Source organism: Chrysochloris asiatica, unplaced genomic scaffold (genome assembly GCF_000296735.1).
Source record: "Chrysochloris asiatica unplaced genomic scaffold, ChrAsi1.0 scaffold00228, whole genome shotgun sequence".
NCBI lineage: Eukaryota > Metazoa > Chordata > Mammalia > Afrosoricida > Chrysochloridae > Chrysochloris > Chrysochloris asiatica.
The window spans coordinates 1,227,170-1,240,508 of NW_006408746.1; the positions used below are offsets into that span (position 1 = coordinate 1,227,170).

The following is a 13,339-nucleotide window of genomic DNA, read 5'->3' on the forward strand; positions in this document are numbered from 1 at the left end:
TTTTTTTTGGACATGTGCCGCTATGGACATCTGCTTTTGTGTTTGGGCATGTTTACTGTTTGTCTGTGGCCCTAATAATTAATTATGTAGTTTGGTAATTTTTTGTGTTTTCTGATTGCCTCCAGTAGGGTGTGGTCTTCCCTTTTTAATCTTTTATGTGGCAGCCAAACAACTCCAGTCGGGTAGAAAACAAAGCCAAACTCAAAATCAAAATCAAAATTGGGGTTTTCCGATAGTGGAAGGGAGGCTATGTGTCCTCCAAGCAACACCAGTTGGGTAGCAAACAAAATCAGAAGCAAAGTAACAAACAAAAGCTATAATGAGATAATAATGAAGCAAGACAAAAAAGAACAACCGCATGAAAGAAGGGACAGAAATTAAAAACAAAAGAAAGAGAAAAAGAAAAGAGAGAAAGGATTCAGCCCCAGAAAAAATGAGATTAAACAAGGCGGCTTCTAGTCACACATACAAAAAGAAAGAGAACAGAGGAAAAGGAAAAAAAAGTAATAATAGTAAAAACAAACCATAGCAAAGAAAAAAAAACAAAACAACAACAACAACAAAAAAAACCCTTTATCGGTTTTATAAGGAGCAGCTGGTGGGGGCAGTCTACCGTTCTTGCTGTTCATAGTGCTCTGCAGTCTGGTCCCTTAACCCGCAGAGCAAAAAAGAAAGAAAGAGAGGAAAGCCAAACCATGTATCCTTAATAGGGTTTCTAAGGGGCAGCTGGTGGGCCCGAACTTCCGACCCTACAGTTCAAAGGTTTCTGCAGTCTAGTCCCTTAATCTGCCAGTGCACAGCAGAATTGCCTTGTTGCTCTTGGTGCAAATCTCCTCAGGGCGTCTCCCCTTGTGCCGGCTAATGCCAGCTTGTGCCTTGCTGGTAGGGTTTGAGCCTTGGAGGTTAGGCAGTGGGCTAGCCTGTGTTCCTGGGTCAGGTAAGCGCCGGACGTCCCTCCCCTAATGCTGTTTTATAGGGTTTCTGAGGAGCGGTTGGTGGGCGTGGACCCCTGACCTTGTAATTCAGGTGACCTTGTAGTGGCACCCCAGCCCTCATGGCCACGTCGGGGCTCCTGCTGAACCCTCCAAGATAAAAGATAATAATAAAAATAAAGGGGGGACCCAAATGGGGCTCCCCAGTGGGTGCTCGCGGCAGGAGTTTGGCTGCCTGCCCCCGCGCTCCGCGGTTCAGTTGAGCATGAAGTGAGCTGTTTTGCCAGCGCACGCCCGGCAGGGCTGAGGGACGCTGCTCGGTTCAGCGGGGGGCGGGTCCCTAGGTTTTGCACGTCTGGCAGGCCCGCGGTACGTGGCTCGGGCAGGCTGTCAGCTGCTCGCCTGTGTGCGCGTGCACCCGCGGGCCCCGGGAACACACGGGTCAATTGGGCAGGGCAGAAGTGGCTCAGGCAGGCCCAGTCGGCGCCTGAGGGACACTGCTCGGTTCAGCGGGAGGCGGGTCGCTCGCTTTTGCGCGTCTGGCAGGCCCGCGGTATGCTGCTCGGGCTGGCTGGCAGCTGCTCGCCTGTGTGCGTGTGCGCCCGGCGCGCCCTGGGAACACATGGGTCAATTGGGCAGGGCAGAAGTGGCTCAGGCAGGCCCAGTAGGCACTTGAGGGATGCTGCTTGGTTCAGCGGGAGGCGGGTCGCTAGCTTTCGCGCGTCTGGCAGGCCCGCGGTACACGGCTTGGGCAGGCTGGTAGCTGCTCGCCTGTGTGCTTGCGCGCCCGGCGGGCCCCGGGAACACACAGGTCAATTGGGCAGGGCAGAAGTGGCTCAGGCAGGCACAGTCCGCGCCTGATGACGTCAGACAGTCGCCACTTCTCTTTTTTCTGCAAGATTTTTAATTTTTCCTTTTCCTCTCCTTAGATAACTTCCCTCTGTCCACTGTATGTGCAGAAATCCCCCCTTGGGGTAGGTGTCACCAGTGGTTCTCCCTGTTTGAGTCTCCCAGCCACTGGAGGTTCCACACGAGCTGGTTCTCGCCCTGCCCCCCCAAGCCCAAAGGAGCTGGGGATGCCGCGGTGCCCTTTTAAAAAGCCTGTAATTCCTTGCACAGTGATTTCTCAAAGAAGCGGGTCTAAGGCTCTGGCGCACTAAGATTTACGTGGGCCGTGAGACTGTGAATTCCCACCTGGTATGCTCAACTCTCGAGCTTCCCCCCCCACCCCATCCCGGAGCCCCCACTCACTCGCACCGTCTGGCCGCCCTGGCAAACCGGAAGTCAGAGATTTCTTTTCAAAATAAGAAAGTGGTCATTCCAGAGACACACAAATCCATAGTCTTTAATTGCAGAGGCGAATACTTTGTGTTGCCAATTGTTTTCGTTTTTTTTGTGCCCAAATTTGCTTCTTATCCCTTATATTCTTTACGTGATAGTATAGCCTTCTATTCAATTACCAAGTCGTAAAGTTGGAATATTTCCATGAAATGTCGTTTCTATTTTTTTGTTGTCTAGTCTTGAAAACACAAATCCAATTATCTGTTTGTTGTTGTTAAATGCTGTCGAGTTGATTCCAACTCATAACAATTCTGTATACAGTTTCCGAGGAGTGACCGGTGAACTTGAACTGCCAACCTTGTGGCTCAAACCGACCTTGCAATCTAGTGCATTAACCTGCAGTGCCGCACCAGGACTCCCAATTCTGATACCCTTGCCATTAACTCCCAACCTATAACATAAATTGCAAACTCCTTTGAACTATAAAATCCTATCTCAACTGCTTATTCTTCTATTAAGGACCAGGTTACATCTCATTACTTTCTCTGACACGTAATTTATTTGTCCTCTGGGTTTCTGTAGAACTCTGCACACATGTCTAATATGTCTATAATACTTTCACATGGAATCATAATATTTTTTATGTCTTCCTACTGGAATGTGGGGTAATGAAAAAGGACAGTATGTTATTTGTCATTGTATCCTCAGTGCCTAGCACAGGGCCTGGTACAAAGAAGATGCTCATTAACTGGTGGTTAATTGAGAGAAAATAAGAGTTTTTCAGTACTTTTTCAAGCTGCTTCTTCAAAAACATGAAAGTATATTTTTTATAGATATTTTTTATTATTTGACGTTCTTAAATAAGTTTTATCACCCTTTGAAAACCTTGAGCATGTAACCTAACTGCATGTAATTATGACCTAAAAAAATAAATGGTGAATGGTTTCTTTTAGGTAGTCGTCTTCTAACTGGTTCCAGCTGTTTGCAACTCTGGTCCAATGCTAATCTGGAGAAGGTAAATGAAGAGGCAAATCCAGATAAGACAGATCTTACCTTTGGGGATTGGAGATGCATCTGGCATTGCAAGTAAGCAATTGGTTAAGGTGATTAAACTGAAAAGATTATTCTATGCAGTTGTATTGTAGGAGGAGACTTCAAAAAGTTTAAAGGTATTTGAAAATTCCATTATCTTTTAATTCCCTTTTTCCATGACTTTATTGATACCCCTCATATTAATAAGTATATTTTGCTTTGTGCAAAGTCAGAGTAACAAAGAATATTGATTTTTATATACACAAATATCACCATTTCCTATGTTCTATGTTTTTCCATGTTCTACATATTTCCATGTTTCTGTTTGTTTCTTTGTAAAGTAATTGTGATACAAAGTAACTTAGAAGAAATGTAAGAAATGTGTAAGGTCTATATGAAGATCATTAAATCCAAACTTGCTTAATTATACAGATGGAAATACACAGAGATGACTTCCATACTTTTAAATAGAAGTGTTTCTGTTGTGAAAAATTTATTTGCCCAAATTAATTTCTATATTGAACATATCCTTTTCAAAATCTGTTTGAATGGTTACCCTTGAATATTGTTCTAAACTTTATTTAAAGGCAAAAATATAGGGAAATTATCAAGGAAAAGAGGAATGAGGATAAGACAGTATAAGTGATATAAATTCTGAAGCTACAGATACTTGAAATGTGTGTTAATACTCATATAGGAACATGTTGTTGTAATTAAATGCCTTTGAGTTGGTTCCAACCCATAGTGACCCTGTCTAGGATTTTCAAGGATTCAGCTGGTGAGCTTGAACCACCGACCTTGTGGTTCAAGCTGATCTTGCAGTGCAGTGCATTAACCCGCAGCACCATACCAGGACTCCAGGAACATAACATATTAGGATCTAGGACTAGACCCAATTATATATTTAGTATGCTGGTATTACATGCTGTTAAGTTGGGTCCAACTCACAGCGAACCTGTATAGGGTTTGCAAGGAGCAGCTAGTGCATTTGAACTCTAATCCTTGTAGTTCATAGTCCAGTGCTGATCCTGCAGGGCCACACCAGGAGTCCATACTTAGTATAGAGTCTGGCAGTTTACATTAATGGGGCAAAATAGTTAGTTTGGTTTTGGTGCAAATGATGTTGGAGTTTATTTCATACCTGGCACCAAATAGATGTCAGATGGAGGAAAATATAAAACAAAATGTTGTAAGAAAAATATTAGTGAATTTGTATATTTTAGAAATTACATTGTTCTACATTGCATCCCCTAGCCAATGTGGCTATTGTATACTGAAATACCAAAGTTGAGATGTGCTGTAAATATAAGATGTTGTTGTTGTTACGTGCTGTTGAGTAGGTTTTGATTCATAGCGACCTTGTACAGGATTTCCAAGGAGCAGCTGATGAGAATGAAGCACTGACCTTGTGGTTCAAATGAACCTTGCTGTTCAACGTATTAACCCACAGCACCATACCAGATCTATAAGCTTCCCTTGTTTTGTTTCTATAGAGAATCTAGCTTAAAATACTGATATATCTAAATTGCATTTTAGCATCTAATCATTATAAAAATTATCATATTCATACTCTTAGAGCTAATTTTTGAAATTCAGTATCTTTTATATTTATAAAAAAAGTATACTTTTTATTAAATAAGTATAAAATAGACACTGAATTTATACTTATTTGAACCGCCAACCTTGCTGTTCAAAGTGATTTTGCAGTCCAGCACATTAATCCACAGCACTACACCAGGACTATATATATATGCTGATGAGCCCAAGGTTAGCAGATCAGATGGCAGATGTATTGCTGCAGAGGTGAATGAATCCAAGGTCAGCAGGTAAGATAGCAGGCTGCTGATACCTCGCAGGATCAGTAGATTCAAAAATAGTAAGGGGGCCATTGCTGACCTCCTGACTACAGAAGGAAGAGTAGAACCAAACTCTACTGCAGCCCATCAACATTGGTGACATATTTTGAGTTGTGTAATCATTCTGACCCTCCTGTTCTGAATTGTTCCTCTTCCATTAACATATACTCACTGCCTCTTAAGGTTCCTATGTAATCTTTTTAAGTTGCTGTTTTCAGTTTGATTCCCATATTAAAAGACCACATAATGCTTAAGGCAGATAATTCTTACTAGTTGAGTTAAACTATTGTCTGGTTTTAAAAAGTTCTCAGGGTATATTTTTGGTTTAAAGTTTAACTATTATTGTAGGGCAATAGTTTTGGGGTTCATCCACCATCTGTGACTCCAGAAAGTCTTGATTCCATGAGAATTTTAAAGTTGTGTACTTTCTCCCTTTTGATTAGGATTCTCTTATAGAATCTTTGATCAAAATGTTCAGAAATGGTAGCCAGGGACCATCCAGTTCTTCAGTCACCTGTTTCTTTTTGCTTTTTAAAATGTGGGCACTAGAAAATGTCAATTACATATTTGTTTCACATTTGTCATTTACATGTTACTGCTTTTTAGAGTCAGAGGGAGATTGTGTGTTATACCAAAAGAAAAACATTAATAGCTTTTACTGTATTAATAAAAGTTTCTACACAGCAATGAGATTATAAGGAAATAAAATCTTGAAGGAATATAATTTCAATTTTGGATTAATTTTTTTATAAAGAGATCTTGAAAATTTAATGAGAAAATAATACATGTCTCAGTGATAAACAGCAAAGTACAATGAAGAGAAATTTTTCAAAAAATTATAGTATATATAAATAATAAACTTATTACAAGTTGATTGCTATGATACCAAAGTCAGGCAAAGAAATTACAAGAAAACCAACAAACAAAACTATGACCCCGATATCCTATATACAGAGAGAGATGCAAAAATATTTCTCAGCAAAAACTACCAAACCAAGACCAAGAGAATTCGAAGGGGCTTCAAAAGTTTGCATGAAAATGTAATTAAAAGGCAATGGAATTTTCTATAAACTTTTTGAAACCTCCTCATATCAAAAGGATTACATACTATGACCAAGTAGGATTTATCCCAGGAATGGAAGGGAGGTTCAACATTAGAAAATTAAATATGTAATATACTACATTAATTGTTGTTGTTGTTATGTGCCGTGGAGCCGATTCCGACTCATAGCGACCCTGTACAGGGTTCCGAGGCTTCGCGGGAGCAGAAAGCCTTATCTTTCTCCCGCCGAGCAGCTTATAGTTTCAAACTGCTGACCTTGTGGTTCATAGCCCGATTCGTAACCACTACGCTACCAGAGCTCCTTACTACATTAATAGAACACAGGAAAAAGAACCCCATGACATCAAAATTGATACAGAAAAGGCATTTGAAAAATAGTATACCCTTTCAACACTCAACCAGCTTGGAGTAGAAGGAAAATTTCTTAGTATGATGAACAACATTTATTTTTTTTAAAAAAATCACTGCTAACATGACACTCAATGGAGAGAGATTGAAAGGTTAATGTTAATATCAGGAGCAAGACAAGAATGTCCATTCTTACCAGTACTATTGAGTAATGTACTGGAAGTCCTGCCAAGAGCAATTAGGCAAATAAAGAAGTAAAAGCTATCCAAACAAACCCTTTTGCAGATGACTTAATGATGCATATAGAGAATCCCAAAGATTCCATGGTGGTGGATGTGCTGTGGAGTCGGTTCCAACTTGTAGCGACCCTGCATAGGGTTTCTGAGGCTGTAAATTTTTACGGTAGCAGAAAGCCGCTTATTTCTCTCATGGAACCGCTGGCAGTTTTGAACTGCAAGTCCAACTTGCAACCACTATGCCTCAAGAGCTCCTTAAAGATTTCATAAGACAGGTATTAATGCTAATAAATGAATTCAGCAAATTGGCAGAATACAAGGTAAGTTCACAAAAATAAGTCACATTTCTATACTTTGGCCATGAGCATTCTGTAAAGTAAATTAACAAAGCAATTTCTTATAATCGGGTCTAAATAAAATATCTAGTAATAAAAAACAATACAAACTATTTGAACACTGACAACTGTAAATTATTACTAAAAGAAATTAGATTATCATTGTTATTGTTAGGTGCTATTGAGTTGTTACCAACTCGTAGCAACCCTGTGCACAACATGAAACACTGCCTGGTCCTGCAACAACCTCACCGTCTTTGCTATGCTTAAGCCCATTGCTTCTGCGAGTGTGACAATCCATTTTTCTCTGATACTTCACTTTACCAAACATGATGTCCTTCTCCAAGGATTGGTTCCTCCTGATTATTTGTCCAAAGTATGAGAGATGAAATCTGGCTATCTTAGGTTCTAAAAAGCATTCTAGCTATACTTCTTCCAAAATAGATTTATTTGTTCTTTTGGCAGTCCATGGTACTTTTAATATTCTTCTCCAGTACCATAATTCAGATGCATCAATTCTTCTGTGGCCTTCCTTATTCACTGTTCAACTTTCACATGTGTATGAGGTTATTGAAAATACTCTGGCTTGGGTCAGGCGCACCTTAGTCCTCAAATTGACATCTCTGCTCTTGAACACTTTAAAGAGTTTTTGCCTAAAGCAATACATCGTTTGATTTCTTGAGTGCTGCTTTTATCAGTGGATCCAAGCTAAATGAAATCTTTAACAACTTTAATGTCTTCTCCATTTATCTTGATGTTACTTATTGGTCCAGTGGTGAGGGTTTTTGTTTTCTTTATGTTGAGATGTAATCCTTACCGAAGGCTATGGTCTTTGATAGTTATCAGTTAGTATTTTAAGTACTCTTAGTTTTCATCAAGCAAGGTTGTATATCACAGATAGTTAATCTTTCTCCAATCTTGATGACATGTTTTTCGTCATATAATCCAGCTTCTTAGATTATGTGTTCAACATATAGATTAAATAAGTATGGTGTAAAAGAGTACAACCCTGGCGAAAACCTTTCTTAATTGTAAACCATCCAGTGTTCCCTTCTTCTTTCTGAACAACTGTCTCTTGGTCTATATATAGGTTCCTCTTGAGCACAGTGAATTTGTTCCAAGATACTGTTTCTCTGCAATATCGTCCATAGTTTGTTATCATCCACAGAACTGAAAGCCCTTATATAATCAATAATGCACAAGTTATCATCTTTCTGGTATTCTCTGCTTCTAGCCAAGATCCATCTGATGTTAGCAGTGATATCCCTCATTCCATGTCTTCTTCTGAATCCAGCCTGAACCTTTGGCAATTCTCTGCCAATATACTGTAGCAGCTGTTTTTAAATTATCTTTAGCAAAATTTTGCTTGCACGGAATATTAATATTTTCTGATAATTTCTGCATTTCATTGATTCACCTGTCTTTGAAATGGAGCTCTTCCAATCAGTTGGCCAAGTAGCAATCTTCCAAGTTTCTTGGCATAGATCAATGAGTGTCTCCAGTGCCACATCAATTTGTTGAAGATACCAGTTTGGATTCCATCAATTCCCGGAATCTTGTTCTTTGCCAATTCCTTCCTTGCTTTGTGGACTTCTTCCTTCAGTGTCATTGGCTCTTGATCATATACTACCTTTTGAAATGGTTGAACAATGACCATTTTGACCATTTATTTTTTTCTTTTTTTTTTTTGAGTTTTTGTGAATTGAGTGATAGTTTACTTGGGAGAACATTGGTTTTACACTCATTGTGTCATTGCAATGATTACAATCTTTGCATCATCATTCAACAGTATTTGCTTCTATTCCCTCTTTTTTTTTAGGATGTACACAAAACACTCAGAAATATGTATGCATTTAAACAACCAAAGGACACATTCTACAAGCCTGCCTCCTGGCTGCCAGCACACAGCCTTTCTCTTTCCATGAGTTTAGAGTCCTCGGCTTCTGTATTCCTCCATATCTTCATCTCTGCCTCCATCTCTGGTGTTGCTGCTTCTCTGGATAGGGTCCCATATTCCTCTTGTGCTCTTCTCCCTTGGTGGTCCTAGGATCCTCTGTTCCTGGAATGTAAGATTAACTACTCTCCCTTTTTATTAATAAACTTTTAACTTTACTGTTATGACAGTTGCAATTAGTAAGGATACACTATTGAATAATAAGAATCTTATCCCCATCTCTTTTCACCAGACCCATCTAGACAAGATGAAAACTATTCAGTGGGAGTCTACCTTCCACACACTAAGACTAAAATCCCTCTTGAAAACTTGTACACCAGTCACTTCGTGCCTTTATAGCTCCTCTGCCCTCCCGTTTTAGGTAGCCAATGTCTAACTTGTCCATCCCTATCAAACCTGTGTACAGTGGAGATAGGTTTGATACTTGATGTGAAGACTTCTTCCCTCTCAGTTTTGTTTTGTTTTGTTTTGTTTTTTAAGGTTTTTATTGTGGATTGAGTAAAAGTTTAGAGGGCAGATCATCAGTTTTACATTCAACAAATTATACACCTTGTTTCATTACAATGATTATAATCCCCTCCGTGTACCATCAGTTAACAGTGTTTCTCTCGATTCACTTTAGGGTTTTTTGTTTTTTTTAAAAAAACACACTTAGGCATATACAATAATTTCCCAGTGTGGCGCAGTGGGCTAATGTGTCAGACTGCAAAGTCGTCTGAACTGCAAGGTCGATGGTTCAAGCTCACCAGCTTCTCCTTGGAAACCCCATACAGGGTCGCTATGAGTAGGAATCAACTCAATGGCACTTAACAACAACAACAACACTAAAGGACACATTCTGCAAGTCTGCCTTCTGGCCACCATCTTTTGGTCCCTCCCTTCCCAAGAATCTAGAGTCTCTTCTAACATCGATTTTGGTCTTTTCTTTCTTTCTTAACTTCTTAATGACCTTTTGCTTCCTGTATGATGTTCTTGATGTCTTCTTGTCTTTAGTATTTAGTGTCTAATGCATCAAATCTGTTCTTCAGATGATCTCTAAATTCAGGTTGAACATGTTCTAGGTCACGTTTTGGCTCTTGTGGACTTGTTTTCATTTTTTTCATCTTCAGTCTGAACTTGCATTTGAGAAATGTATGGACTGTTGCACAGCGTGCCCTAGCCTTGTTTTGGCTGATGATGCGAAGTTTTTCTGCTGTCTCTTTCTACACATATGATCAGTTTGATTTCTGTTTTTTCCACCTGGTGAGGTTCAAGTGTATAGTCATCTTTTATGTTATTTAGAAAATGTATTTGCAATGAACAAGTCATTGGCTTGCAAAATGCTTGTGAACTCCAGCAGCATTTCTGTCACCAAGGCCATATTTTCAACTACTGATCCTTCCTCTTTTGTTTATAACATTTGTATTCCAGGCCCCAGTAATTATCAGTACATCTTGATTGCATGTTTAATCCATTTCAGACTAAAGTAGTTGGTAGACTTCTTTAGTTTCATAATCACTGGCTTTAATGTTTGCTACATAAGTTTGAATAATAGTGGTATTAACTGGTCTTTCTTATCAAGTGGAGTCAATTCAATTCTGACCCATATGATCCTGTATAGGGTTTATGAGGAGCAGCTGGTGAGCTTGAACTGCCGACCTTGTGATTCAAACTAACTTTGCAGTCCAGCACATTAGCCCACAGCGCCACATCAGGATTCTTGTCTTCCTTGTAGGTTTATGTTTATTATCCTGTCATAGACAGCATTATACTACAAGACAGATCTTGGTGTGTTCTTTTTGATGATGAATACGACGCCAGTACCTAACCATTTCAGCTTACTAATGCCTAGAATGTCGATTTTTTACATTCTGTTTAATTTTTGACAATTACCAATTTTCCTAGAGTAAGTCTTCATGAACTCCATGTTCCGATCATTAATGGATATTTGCAGCTGTTTATCTTCATTTTAAGTTGTGTCCCATCAGCAAATGAAGATCCTGAAGGCTTTACTCCATTTATATTTTCATGGTCAACTGTATTTTGAGGGGACAGCTCTTCCCGGTCATATTTCGAATGCCTACCAACTTCCAGGTTTCATCTTTTGGCACTATATCTGACAGTATTCTTGTGTTCTTCTTCATACTTCAATATTCAATATTGTGGTCCTTTCGACAATGTTCTACTGATATTCATAAGGCTTTCAGTGACTATTTGGAAGTAGTCAGTCTCTTCTTCCTAATCTGTCTTCATCTGGAAACTCAGCTGAAACCTGTCTACCATGGGTGACCTTGCTTGTGTTTAAAATACCAGTGGCATAGATTCCAAAATCACAGCAACATGCAAGCCACCACAGTGGCTTGTCAATGACAAATATGTCAATAACAAATTGACAGATGAGTGGCGGGAAAAAAAAAAAATTAGAAGAAGTCCTGGTATGGCAAAGTAGGATAAGCATTGGACTGTTAACCTCAAAGTCAACAGTTCACCCCATCAGCCGTTCCTCTAGAACCCTATACAGAGTTTCTACGAATTGGAACCGATTCAACGGCGCTTAACAACGGCAAATAATGGAAAGACATTGCATGTTCATGTCTAGAAGACTGAATATCATTAAGATTCAGTACTACCTAAAGCAACCTATGGATTCTAGGAAATTATCTTCAAAATTCCAACTACTTTCATTGCAGAAATGGAAATGTCAGTCCTCAAATTTATATGTAGCAGCCTGGAATTTGAGTAGCCAAACCAATATTGAAAAAAAAGACAAAATAGGAGGTCTCACGTTTTCTGATTTTAAAACATACTATTGTTGTTAAGTGCTGACAAGTCAATTCCAACCCATGGCAACCATGTATAGGGTTTCTGAGAAGTGACTGGTGAACTCAAACCCCACCAACGTTGCTGGTTCAAACTGACTTTGCTGTCCAGCGCATTGACCCACAGTGCCACAAAAGGACTCCAAAAACTAACTATAAAGCTATAGTAATCATAACAGCCTGATAGTGGTATAGACATATAGACTAATGGAATATAATTGAGAGCCCAGAAGTAAACCCTTATATCTATGGTTAGTTGATTTTTGAGAAATATGATAAGTCCATTTGTTGAAGGAAAGAATAGTCTCTTTTATTCCTAGGAATACTGGGTTTTGACATGGAAAAGAATGAAACTGGATGCATAAAGCTTACATCATAAGGAAGCTTCAAAGAGTTCATGAATTTTTTCCATTATCTTTCATCTCATTTTTCCATGTTTTTGAAGCTTAAGAAAATTAATGTGTATGAATTTTATGAAAGTTTAATATTTTGAGTTAATTTCCAGAAAATCATATACTTTAATATTTTTATGTGTGAAAATATTTGCATAATTTCATACATGAAATTTAACTCAAAATGAATCAAGGACCTAAGAGTGAGAGCGTAAAACCATAAAACTCAGATAAGAAAACAAAGAAGTAATACTTTATGAACTAGTTTGTAACACTGGAATTTTAGATGTGACGCCAAAAGCATGAGCAGCAAAAGAGAAAACAAGACACATTGAACTTCATGAAAGGTTTACAATTTTGTGTCTGTACACTTTCACTCAATCACAATAAAAGTTTAAAAGTTTTAATACTTTTGTGTATCAAAGAACTTTATCAACAAAATGAAGAGTCAGTCTTTATACTGGGAGAAATTTATGGGGAGCTCTATAGGGTCGCTATGGGTCTTAACAGACTCAATGGCACTTAATAACAACAACACTTTATATGAAATAGCTAAATGTGAGGTGGGATTCAAACCATTCATGGAAAAATGTAACGACAAGATAATGGAATTTGTCATAAACTTTTTGAAACCCTTTTGTATGTAGAGGTAATAGCTTGTTAGTTATTACTAGAATTGGGAAAAGGGGGAATCTTACCTTAAAAGTCATTGAGTTTCTTCTGTTCGTGGTTGTGGAATAATTTGGAAAAGGATAGTGGTGATGGTTTGCATAACATAATGAATATAAGCAATATTACTGAATTGTGTTTTGTTGTTGTCGTTGTTGTTGTTGTGAGGTGCCATCGAGTTGGAACCGACTCATAGCGACCCCATGCACAGCAGAACAGAACAAAACAATGTCCAATCCTGGGCCAACCTCACTACCACTGCCACACTTGACGCCATCAATGATGCCACCTGGCCAATCCATCTCATAAGGGGTCTTCCTCTTTTTCTGTGACCCTCCACCTTACCCAGCATGACATCCTTCTCCAGCGACTGTTCCCTCTGGACAATATGTCCAAAGTATGAGAGACGAAGCTTAGCCATCCTGGCCTCCAAGGAGCACTCT

At 39.1% G+C, this 13,339-nt stretch overlaps 1 protein-coding gene across 1 annotated transcript in view; it reads left to right on the forward strand.

The window, feature by feature from the left end:
* DMXL1 (Dmx-like 1) overlaps nucleotides 1-13,339 on the forward strand; it is a 280,448-nt gene that overhangs the window by 92,991 nt on the left and 174,118 nt on the right. The window contains exon 5 of the mRNA XM_006873194.1: nucleotides 3,167-3,299. Within this exon, the coding sequence (XP_006873256.1) occupies nucleotides 3,167-3,299 (133 nt within the window). The remainder of the gene's footprint in view (nucleotides 1-3,166; nucleotides 3,300-13,339) is intronic.